Consider the following 12,926-nt stretch of genomic DNA (forward strand, 5'->3'; position numbering starts at 1 on the left):
TTTACAGCTTTAAGACCTGACATCAAGCGTCGGATTAACTCACAAGTCACAAATAACAGTGTTACCCAGGGTTAACGCATGGTGGAGCGAATAATAAGAGTTGAAAACTGTGCCACACATTCAAGTAGAGCGCTGCAGTATAGATATGCAGTATGCCCTGAATCGAGTAACGTGAACACAACAATGTAATTTCAGGTGTTACATATTTTTAAAAATATAACTTTACTGCAACTTAAGTTAACATAAAGACACACTTTACAGTCCGTTGTTACACTATCGTAGCAAAAAAATTGGTCAATATTATTTTCTCTGCAGGATAATTTTCCGTGAAAGTTTAAAAATTTATAGTAGCACCTTTCTGAGCACTTTATACAGGTTAGACTATCACACAGAAGACAAGCCGTTGCTATCCCGCCCAGCTAGAACAATCACTTAGCAATTTTACTTTGTAGAATAAGTTTACATGGAAACCACAAGTTTCATGCTTTCCAGCGGTGAAAGCTACTTGTCAAGTAATGAAAGGTATAAGTTTCCTAACTGCATTTAACATAAGAGTTGTTGATTAGGAATTTTAGTGCAGCTAAACTGCATTTGGCTACTTTCACTTTTCAGCTAGAGGTAGAGCATCTGAAGAACTAGCTAGATACCAACAGCTTCAACTTTAAAGTGAATAATGTTTAAATGACTTCACAGATCCAGGTACAAGTTTCATAAAAAAAAATAATAATCAACAACAATCTATAATGTTTTGGGTGTCATATACCAATTTCAAGTATCACAATTTGTTTTTTCACAATGTTCAGTTTACATATACAATCGTTTCTATAGTTACAATTAACAGAGGGGATATGGATATCAAATGATATAATATGTATGCTATTTGAAGAGATATATTGTTGCTGATGTGATGTTATTATTCAACTCGGGACTATTTTGTAAGATAAATAAGTTTTCCTTAATCTCAAGTGAGAAACAGCTATTTCCATAAGCTAAAACTTTGATTTTTTTATTGATGGTATGTAATTACAATGCTTTAGGTGATCTTTTATTGTTGAATGGTGTGATGATGCGATGAATTACCTGTTAAAGGAGTCACACCAATCTGCTCACTTACCCGAGTTTTTAAGTATTTCGACGTTTCTTCAATATAAGTGGTTTAAGATTTGTACATGACAATAAAAAGAATATTTACCTTGAGAAAACAAACAAAAAGCAAATATAACCTAAATAAAAAAGGTTTTCGACGACAAGGAAAGTCTAAGATGGACCTTACAAACATAGCATTGAAATACCATTACTTTCAAAATTAAAATGACTTTTGTGGCTCTGCTTTAAATGTTTCTTCGTCGGCGTGTCAAGGCCGTAAAAATCTTTGATTGGTTTTTAAAAAAAATTGGGCATCGTGATTGGGTACTATACGCGGGCGATCAAAACAAAGTCATTGAAGATATATCGCATTTGGTATTTTGTGCAGATATAGAGATTTTATGTGGTAGTGGGTTGAAGATTTTCTTGCGGACAGACAGACATAATACGACTATTATTACACAGACGCTTTTGTCCATAGTTTTAAAATGGCAAACAGTTGTCTTTGTTTCAATAATTTTGCTAGCGATTATAGGTGCATTTTCAGTACGATTACGACAGGACCGAGAATTTTCCATCAAAAATATCCATTTATTAGCAGTTGGTTGTTTTACAACGTAGCGCAAGTTGTCTGATTTTTTGATTGGAATGGCGTTGTATGTGCTTCTCTTATCGTCGTTGAAACGTGTTTTTATTTAAGGAGAAAGTCTATCGGTTGTGTAATGGTGGCATGGTACAGCTTCATCTGTCAGAATAAAGTGTACTTTAATCGGAGAAACTTTCGCGAGAGAAACTTTTGCGATTTTTCAAATTTTCGCGAAAGTTTATGTCGCGAAAATTTGAAATCGTTCATTCGCGAAAGTTTATCTCGCGAAATTTCGCTAATTTTTCAATTTGCGAAAGTTTATCCAGTAAATTCCGAAGTATTTTCAGCTAATGAATTTCACTTTTTTCGGAAATTTGATTTAAGGGGGGGAAAAAGAGTCTGTTTTATTCTTTGGGAAAATTTCGGAGGAAAATGGAGGAAAAAGAATTTACTGCTTGAATCTATTCCTTAAAAAAAGAAGAATTATCTAATCAATAATTATGGTATCTGGTTTCTTCCCCTGTTTCTTTTCAAGTCGAGGCTTCTTCGACGGTATTTTGCCACTAAACATGTCACGTTTATCAAATGATTTCGTCTCTTTACGTACTGTTATTTTTTCTGCTTTAATGTTTCTTTGCTTGTCGCGCAATGCTGCTCTTTTGATAGAACATCAACTTCAATATCATCCGCCAAGAATGAACCAAGGATAACGGGCGAAGTCGGTTCAGCATCACTCGATGAAGAAGTTGAATATTCTTTTGTGTTGGAGACATTTCTACTGTCACTTTACATGAAATTTCCAAGCCTCCTTGAAATAAGGGTGATCTCCGATAGTGGGTTGATGTCAAATCTGCAAAAATTCTTGCTCCCCTTATCAATAAAAACTTTAGAGTTCGTGACAATTCCCTTGGTAAATGACCAACAACATGGTAATAAACTTTGACCAGACACCTTTGATAATAGTTTAATGTACCAACAGTATTCTGGCAAAGAAAGAAAGCAAAACTGTTACTATCTATGGAGCTTCCGATAAGCGATTTATTACAGGCACATTTTCTGTCACTCTTTCGGGAAAGTTTCTACCGATGCAATTAACATACGGGGGCAAAACTCAGCAATGTTTGCCACGATATTACTTCCCCACTGAATTTTCTTTAAGTGTGAATGAAAAACATTTTTCTAACACAAACGAGTCTATTAAGCTGCTAAAGAAAATCATTGTGCCGTATGTCAAAAAAGAGCGTGAATCCAAAGGTCTCGGAGAAGATCAAAAAGCTCTCGTTATAGTGGATGTTTTCACGGGAGAAATAGTTTTAGAGGTGAATAACATATTGGTTACAAATGTACCTGCCAATATGACCCATTTTTATCAGCCATTAGATTTAACCGTTAACGGGAGTGCGAAACGTTTTCTTGCAAAAAAATTTAATGGCTGGTACTCGCAACAAATTTCTGAGCTAGATTCTGGGGTATCATTGGAAGACATAGATATCAAACTACGCCTTTCAACCCTGAAACCTTTACATGCTGGTTGGGTTGTTGGCTTCTACAGATTCATAACATCAGCTGAAGGAAAGGAGATAGTGTTAAATGGATGTAAAGTCGCCGGCCTATACGATGCTCTGAAGCTTGGTAGCAATAAATTGCCAAACATAGATCCTTTCCATGTAATCGACCCTTTGGTTATTGAAAGTTATGTTGACACAAACATAGATGCTGCCTGTCAACTAGAACGGGAAGAGATTGAAGCATTTTGCTATCGGAATGATGTAGGCGATAAAGAAAAAACGAAGCAGAGTGGGAGCCGGAAGGTGCTAGAAATGTTTTCGATGACATTTTCAAAGACTTTGACGACGAACAACCTTTGTAAATTTCTTTTTACTACTGTAGTATAATATTCATTATGCAAAATGTAGGTTTGAACATGTGTGAAAACAAACTTTTGTCAATTTTTCTGTATCATGCTCCTTGTTTCCTATAGAATATCTAAAAGAATTTCAAAAATTTCTTTATTCGCGAAAGTTTATATCGCGAAATATTATCAATATCTTCATTCACGAAAGTTTATCTCGCGAAATTTTTTGCATTCTTCAATTCGGGAAAGTTTATCTAAAAAAAATCGCGAAAGTTTCTCTCGCGAAAGTTTCTCCGATTATTATTTTCAATTAAAACATTACAAAAAGCGTTTTGTTACCGTATGTGAAAGATTACCGATTTTAAAGCCCACCTCATAGTAGAATACCCACAACTATTTTTTGAATGGCCAGTAGTATGTGATTAGGCTGTGATTAGGCATCTTCGTATTTTCGCAGACAGGTGGTGCCAAAAAGCTAAAATTTCAAAACTTCATTTCTTTCCATATTGGTGGGGTAGTAGGCATTTTGTTGCGATTAAAGTTTGTTTTTAATAAAAAAAATGTGGGTTTTCCGTCCACGAAGATACAGGAATAGGGATCAAGCAGGCGGAATGAATGAAAGTTTCTTCACAATATCAATTAAGCTACCTACACTCTGTACCTTATAATTTAAGTCTGCGTAAGAAAGTGACTTTCTGCATACTTCATATGCAGAAACTTTCGGGGGCAGAAACTTTCGCGTTTTAAGGCTGTTTGTTCTTTTTTCTCGAAAATTTTTGCCTTTGGAAATTTCTTTAACGCGAAAAAATTTTCTTTTTTAAGTAACTCCAAGACCTCTTCCTGAATTCGTTTTTATAAAAAAATTTACTTTAAACAACGCCAGAAAAATTTAAGAAATTAAAAAAATTTTTATTTTTTGCTCATTCACGAAAGTCTTTTCACGCGGAAATAACCTTTTTCTTCGATTCGCAAAAGTGTTCCAAAAGCGGGAAAGTTTCTGCCCTTAAAACACTTTTAAAAATACGCAACAAAAATGTCCGGTATCTGCGAGTGATCTAAAAATCTGAATTTAAACTGTCCATTAATCAAGACTTTTCGTCAAACTTCGTCCGTTACGCAAGTTTTTTTTTTTCCTTAAAGCCGATAAATTACATAAAAAACAGGTTAACCATAAGTGAAGCAGAATCCAATACCATAGGCATTCTCATGACCTGTCGAAAAAGTTTCCTACCATAGGAGAATTAACAATTGTACAACACATATTTCTGAGGTATGTTAATAGTACTTTTTTTGAAACACAAAAACATAAAAACATACTTAAGGGAAGAAATTATTTGCAGAAGAAATTTGTGCACAATAAATAAGTAAATCGAAAGTTTAAGTAAATTTAGTACCTAAGTGTATAAAAACATCCGATTTATGGAATATCATTTCTATATTTTTCATCAAAATATCAAAAAAAGAATACTAACAAATGTAAGATCAAATATCGTCACTGAAAATATCGAAAATATTTCTACATGGATCGTCCTCCACAGACCACTCCTCTTCGTCACTATCATTTGAGGAATTTATTTTTGCCTATGAAAAATTTCAAAAGTTTTGCGGAATTTATTTTTGCGGATGACCAAAATTTCTTCACTTCTGCAGAATTAATTTTTTGCGGATTTGGGCAAATTCCGCAGAAATTAATTCTGCAAAAAAAAGTTCCGGACAAATTTCTTCCGGAAATAATTTCTTCCGTTAAGGTATTTGGAATAATTCTTAATCCAGTTACCACCATATCTGTTGACGCCAATATATTTATGAACGCCCCGTCGAAAACAGAAGTCCATAAATTCATTAAAAACTATAATCATTTTATCATGAGATATCTTTGTATAAAGTGTGAAAAAATTAGATTTTTTATACATTTTGCGCTTTTACACTGTTGATGATCCCACATCTCTTGTATTACCCAAAATGCACATAAGAATAGAGGTAACCTTCTCTATTGTATACTTCAATTTAAAAATAAGAAGCTTAAAGACAGATGTGACAGCCATAAAAAGATTTTAAATGCAACATTTAGGTGCAGCTGCAATAATAATTCTAAATTAGATTACCTTATGGAACATTTTTGGGATCCAGTAGATAAGTGATACACATTCTTTGTCAGTTTCTACATTGATTCCAAAGACTTTAATTCTTTTGTGTTATATTCAACAATATCTTAGTTTTTAAAGCATTCTCCTCGCAAGTTGGACTATTACTATGCCTATCAATGTATCAACACTGCCCATAACACCTCCAGCTAATGAAGACTAGGTAATCGTCCGCTTTATCTTTCGATGTGATAACAAAATTATTGTATCTAGCTAAAGTTTTGATGCAATCTTGTGTTTTGTAATGTTTCTTCCACATTGTCACACTTACGAGTGATTTCAGCCACTGAAGTGTCTTATTTACAAAACACCATGACAATTAAAAGAGAAAATGTTGTTGTTTTATACACTCGTCTAAGTTTGACACAAATTCGTTTAAATGAAGTTCTTTGAAACTAATGGACTGACATCTTTATAAAGTTTTAGCTTGGAGGAAAGAATACGGAAGGAGAAACAACTCTTTTAATTCTATTGAAACACTGCGTGAGGTTCTAGCAGGTGTCTGTATAGAAACTTAATTTGAAATTTTGGCGGTTGTGTGACTAAATTATTCGTGAATAACAATTCGCAACTATGATTGGTTATAAAAACAATTAGATAATTTGATGATGAATTTGATGATAATACCAAAACAAGAAGCCACATTGAAATTGATAAAATTTCTTTTGTTCTTATGTTAACATAATTAGCGAAGAAGCACATGCTCGACACTTTTGTAAACAAAAAGAAAAAGTTTATATCTCGTTTTAAAACGACGTTCTGATATAAGAAGTTATTTCTTTAGTTAGAATACACATTAATCCAGCACACATTTTGTCGGCACACGTCCGGCGCATATCTATCTATATTGTTTTTCATGATCAAAGTGGTACTCAAGCCTGCAAAAATAGGTTAATATCATTAAAAACGCTTATTTCCAAACATATTGTTGAAGTTTTTAACAGCAATGCTTACCGACTTATATTAGGCACACTTTCCATACAAATATCACGTGCCTGCGGCGTGTTACAGTCAGATTTCAATAAAAAAAAGTTAGCCCCTATTAAAGGAGAATATGGAATTTGATCATTTTTTTGCGAAAAAGACTCGGTCGAGCACCTCACGCACTGATTCTTTTGAAATTAAAAACAATAGAAAATTCAATACATTTAAAGCGTACAGAAATGAAGTTGTTTCTCCTTCCGTATTCTTTTACTTTTTACGTTACGGTGCAAGATGTCACTTATTTTTAGCTTATTTTGATTTAAATTTATTAAAATAGAAAAAGTGCGTATTCGTTATTTTTAAAATAACAATCACCAAAACTCTATCGAATTGTAATTGAAATTAAGTGCTACCGAAAATTGAAAGTTTTCACAAAGGAAGATCAAAAAGCGTTTTAAAAAGAAATATATAAAAGGAAACGCTTCTGACATTTTTTTTCTTTTCACATAACCTTTCGACATTGTAAGTGTTTTTATTACTAACCAATGTGTAGCAAACAATGAAGTTAATATGACATCCTCGAACTTTAATTAAGTTATGTGACCTTTGCATGACGTGTTGTTTAATATTGCATTCACGTAGACAAAAACCAATGATTGTTTATTTCATCTCTTATATTTTTGGTTTATGAAGAAGTAAGGTGAGTGAATTAGTATAAGAGACTAGTCGATAAGGTCCGTGGAAAAATCCACTTGGGCAAAAAAGAAATAACAAAAATCCGTCATTTATTACTTATTATAAATGATGTGTTATTAATTAGTTTATGTTATGTATAGTTCAGATATTAAAGATGATTGAATTTATAAAAGATTATATAAAACACAAAGGTTTGACATCTTTCACTTCTCCCATAGCTGCTTCTGAGTAGTTGTGCTTATGTATCGCCGATAGTATAAAAATATTTCGGAGAAACTTATGAGCTTATGAGTCATTGTATTTGATCAAACATGTAAACACATATTCCAATCCTCACAGCATACTTTTTAAAAGCTTGAAATCGCTATTGGAATTATGGAATCCTTAAGAGCGCAACGGGCGATATAGGAACGTACTCCACATTGGTTCTCTACATTGGCAATGTTTACTTTAAACTTCCAAGTCTGGCCTACCGAATTGTTAGGGGAGCAAGGGGCGCTTTCAGGATACTATAAATTTCTCTCATTCTCCATATGGCTAGTTTTTACTGTAGACCTTCAAGTTGGGCTTTAGCAAATTGTTATGGAAAAAAGAGGCACTATCGGTCCACGTTCTATCACTGTCTATATGGTTGATGTTTGTCTTTACGATTTGAGACGATTATGGGGGAAAAGGACGCAATTAGCATGCTCAAAGAGTTCTCATAATTTCAATACAAAGAAATAAGAATTGGGCATAAGAAAATTTTTTTTTAAAGTACGACATTGTATTGCCACAATTTTAGGCAATATTGTTTGAACATTGAAGAGCAACTTGGATAAAAGCAAATTAGGCATGTACAGTTTTCTTTATATAGTAGAGGATTGTTAAGATGAAAACAATATTCAAGATTATATTAACTTATTAAGTTTTCCCTTTTTCTGAAATAAACTTTGTTATACATAAAAAGGTACATTTTATCACCAAATAAGGGAGCACTGGCAAATAATGCAAATAATGAAACCCAATTATCAAGTTCAATTGAACCAACTAGCCTTTGTTTTGAACTGAATGTCTATAAATGTATTCGTCGTTGTTAAGTTTGTTGAAGAACAGGGCGTAAATAGAATGAATTCGGGTGTGTGTGTCGATGTAAATAAACCAGAATCCACGAAAAAATATAGAGCATGGCGATCAGAATGTAAAACTTTTAAAGAAAGTAGTGTTTTATCATTTATCTATTAATTATACCATTACAATGAGTACATATAAAATGAGAGCGGGGTTTACCAGTGGAAATAATTTTACTTAGCAATAAAAAAGCAATATAACATGATATTTTGTGAAAAGCAATTCAGAGATGAGAATACTAATTAATATAGTATGCGCAAGCAGAAAATTATTCACCTTAAAAATTAATAGTTACATCATAACCTTATTTCTTAGAAGAACCGTGGAATTTGAATGCAAAATGGAATGCAAGGTTTGTTCGCGCATATGTCATGAACCGATAATTCTTAACTGTACACACGAGTACTGTCAAGATTGTGTAGATGGTATTTTGCAAGTTAACGTTGATGCTAATGGTAAATTGAAATGTCCATTAGGATGCAAACAAAAGACAGCAGTAAAACAAAAAGGGACAGGGTAAGTGGAAATTAAGTGTAATTTTGTTATTATGAAGGGGATTACCAAATTTTCTGAGTGGATGAGCGGTCACGTTTTTATCTATATGTGCAAAAATCTAAAACTAACATAAATTTAAAACAACGCTCTAAAATTATGGGAGTACTAAAAACGTGTCATAGTAATAACTTTTTAAACGTTGTAATTGTTGAAAACAACAATTACAATTGTATTATAGTTATTACACAGAGATTTTTTGCTTATTTTTCTCTTCAAAATATATAATTTAAATTCAATCGTCAAAATGTTCCTCTTCGCTATCTTTAAGCGTGACTTATTACTGAAAAATTATTTAGGGCACCAAAAAAACTTTGGTCAACATAACAGAGCCTGTTTTACAATTAATGTGTTTTTGCTTTGTCCATTACATCAACGTTGTGTATTTTTCTTTAAACATAAGAAATTAACCTTCTTCTCGCTGTAGAATAATAAAGTTGATCAATATATTAGGAAAAGGGGTGTTTTTGTAGAACTAATTACAAAACAAAACAAAAAGCCGGTGCGGTTTTTGATTAATACCTTAGTAACAAAGTAACCGTGAAAGAATTAAGGTGAAGATGTTGTAGGAATAGTCAACAAAATTATAAAAATTCGACCTTGTTAAGAAAAGAATTCCTACTGGTTGTAAGATTATAAAATATTTACCTACTTTAAAATCTTTTACGTGACACAAATCAGCATTTTTAGTGTCACTTTTAGCATGCCTTATTATTCTCTTATTGTTAACCGTCTGGATTTTTCAAGCGGGAAATACGGGTTTTTAGGCATTCTGATTGGCTTAGCGCTCTTGACGCAGGTCGATATGTTGCGGTATTGCCGGTCATCAAGAAAAATGGTAGCTTATAATGTAAAGAAGCACGAAAAAAAGATTGAAAGTGATTATATATCCTACAATACAACGGTAAAAACATTTTTATAGGATAGAAACAAAACAATGTCAAGTTTAACAGTTAAAATAACCAGATTCAGCAACATTTTGTCTGGATGCTCCTTCAAGATGGCTAGTTAACTAGCTACATTGTGCATAAAACAAACGATGATCTGATATCCGGTTTTATCAAAAAATACTAAATACAGGGGGACGAAATCATAAAATATACATCACCTCTCATTTTCCGATTCGTTCCTTCAGCTTTCTGGGTACTGAGTCAATATAAAACTCGTTGAAGCCTATGTTATTCTTGGCTGGCTAGCTAGTTAAAAAAATTACTTCAGCATTCGCTGTAACAATATTTTAGCTGCGCATTCAACTTTACACATTATTCTGTATCTGTCGAACATCGTAATATTTTTTTTGCAAAGTTTTCTTCTATAGGAACTTTTGAATTCTAAATAGAATATTTGTTTTTAGACAGAACTGTTTCAAATTTTGACCTCGAATGTTAACAAAAGTAGTGCTAGTGAATTATATTATTATAAGAACACTAAATTAAAATTCTTATTTTTTATTTTTATCTAACTTAGACGGTTAACAAATACGATAATATCGCCCTCAGTCATTGCACCGACCTCGGAACCTCGGTCGGCACTTAGAACTCGGGCGATTTTTTGCGGTAAAGGGTAATCGGTTATTATTGTATTATTATTCTCTTTACTGTGTCAAAATTTGTCAAAACAAAACAGCTTTCATGTTCCTATTAATTTTAAGCTAATAAACAATGCTTTAGTGCAATCATCATGATTTGGTTTTCCGTTGACCGTGATAAAATTAGGGTACACAAGTTTTCTTAACAAAATTTTTTGGCCCAAAAAACAGTACTCAGATAAATAAAAATAAATTAATTTGTAACTTTTAACATTCTTGTGCAGTGTGACAGAAAACAAAATGTTTAAAATTTTTGGAATCATTTTTGGAGTTTAAAGGCCTCCTTTAAGGCGTATTTAATAAGAAAATCGAATTAAATTTATTTAGTGATATGAAGAGGGAAGATGAAGAGTATACATTTAATGGTAAGAAAACTTTGTATTTTGTCACAGCTGTCATAATACCTAAAGATCTTGTCATAATTCGACATGTATAACACATTCTTCTACCAGATTAGGTTCCAGCGCTATATAAATAAAAGAAAATTGTTAATAATATTAAACGCTAAGTAGGGAACGGTTTTTTATTCCCACTTGGCCAGAATAGGATAAAAATAGTTAACTATACAACTAAGTTCTAGACAAACAATAGACCAAAACACAACATATTATATATTAATTTTTAGGTTAAAAATGATTTTTTAAGTTTTAATAACAAAAAATGATATGGAAATTGTTTTTTTAGGCTAAAATGTTTTTTTTTTTTACATGGCAGAAATGGCGTTAAAGTTTATTCGTCTATCTTGTAACATGTAACAATAAGCAAAATATAAGACTGTGTTGTAAAATATATATTCTCGATTATTGATTATTATTACATACCCTTCAACACTATTTTATATACAATAAATCTAAATGTTTCGTACAAGATATCGTTACTCCCTTTCATGGGTCTTTTATTTTGCAAAAATGCAGTAGAAAAATAAACAATGAGATATTAGGTATATGCGCCTCGTGGAATATTGCTCACCTAGAGTGGATAAATCTTGATATTCAACGAACAGTCCTGCAATATCTGCTTAAATCTTGTATAATTTGCGTTTAGAACTTGTTGAAATTATTAAAAAAGGCGATCACAAAAAGTTTCAATCGATTCTCATTGATAACCCAGGTATCGCTAAAATGATGGATCCAGGTGGATGTGAAACACTGCTGGTGGTAGCTGCACGTCTCAACAAACCTTCCATAGTAAAACATTTAATTGACGCTGGTAGTAATGTGTATGCTACGAATTTAGATAATACGAATGGATATCACTTCAGTGCACGCTATGGTTATTATGAGGTTTTAAAATCTCTTATGGAACACAACGTTGCAATAATAAACCAGGAAAACTATCGCGGTTATTCACCACTACATGAAGCGTGTTATGGCGGTTCTGTTAAATGTGTTAAGTTGTTGTTGTCAGTACCACATATTGATGCAAATGTAGAAGATGACGATTATAGCACACCGTTGCATTGTGCAACTCAAAAAGGTCATATTGCGTGTGTAAGGTTACTGTTGTCATCACGGCTTGTCGATGTGAATAAAAAAAACTCACACTGTCGTACTGCTTATAGTTATGCTGCTGGAGATGTCAAAAGGTTATTCGAAAAACATTTCAAAACAATCTGATTGATAACTTTTATGATGTGCATACTTAAAAGGCGTATACAAATAAGAATCCAGTGAATCCAGCAATCCAAAAAAAAAGTTAGTAATAGTCAAAAAATATTTTAACACTTTAATAATTTATTTGATAAGATAATACCAAACTATTTAACGGGTTGGGCGCGCAATTTTACTGCGCTAATTGATTTTCATGGTGACGTTTGTTGTATATTTTAGGATTTATTCTAGTATTGTGATGTATTTTCTATGACATGTATATTCGAAGCAGGAGAATGAGAGATCATTACTTTAGCGTCATGGCGTACATATCGTGTGCTTATACTAACAAAACAACTTCGCCTATAAACACAACTGTCTCAGTATAATGAAAAGTAAACATTATAAAGAAAATGCCAAAACTAAAAAAAGTAAGGGAGGTCTTTTTGCGAAAAAATGCTCCAAACTTGTTTGAAGCAGGTAAGTTTTTACCTCTATACGATAAAAACAGGTTCCTAAACCAAAATATTTATATATGAGATATTAGAAGTTCGATCTTGAAAACATGGCAAAGGACGAATTTACAATCGAGTTGAGGTTTTGTAAAAGGGTCACAGATTTTTTAAGGTAATATTATGCCGCTAGATTTAACTGAGGTGTCTACGATTCTGTTAAAGCAATGTGTATATTCTTAAAGAGATTTGCCTACTCCTACCCTTAACGATATGTTAAATAATGGTCTGCAATATCGTCCAGTTTATTGCAGACCAAATTCGAGCAAAATATGTCCCACTTG

The 12,926-nt window shown here is 32.6% G+C and overlaps 1 protein-coding gene across 1 annotated transcript; it reads left to right on the forward strand.

The window, feature by feature from the left end:
- The first annotated feature begins 8,245 nt into the window (after window positions 1-8,245).
- Window positions 8,246-12,695, forward strand: LOC130649776 (uncharacterized). Its single transcript, XM_057456045.1, has 3 exons — window positions 8,246-8,917; window positions 10,869-10,906; window positions 11,586-12,695. Exons 1-3 carry the CDS (start codon window positions 8,631-8,633, stop codon window positions 12,155-12,157), a joined length of 897 nt encoding a protein of 298 aa, XP_057312028.1. The 5' UTR covers window positions 8,246-8,630; the 3' UTR covers window positions 12,158-12,695.
- Window positions 12,696-12,926: the final 231 nt, after the last annotated feature.

This window comes from Hydractinia symbiolongicarpus, chromosome 1 (assembly GCF_029227915.1).
Source record: "Hydractinia symbiolongicarpus strain clone_291-10 chromosome 1, HSymV2.1, whole genome shotgun sequence".
In the NCBI taxonomy this organism is placed as follows: Eukaryota; Metazoa; Cnidaria; class Hydrozoa; order Anthoathecata; family Hydractiniidae; genus Hydractinia; species Hydractinia symbiolongicarpus.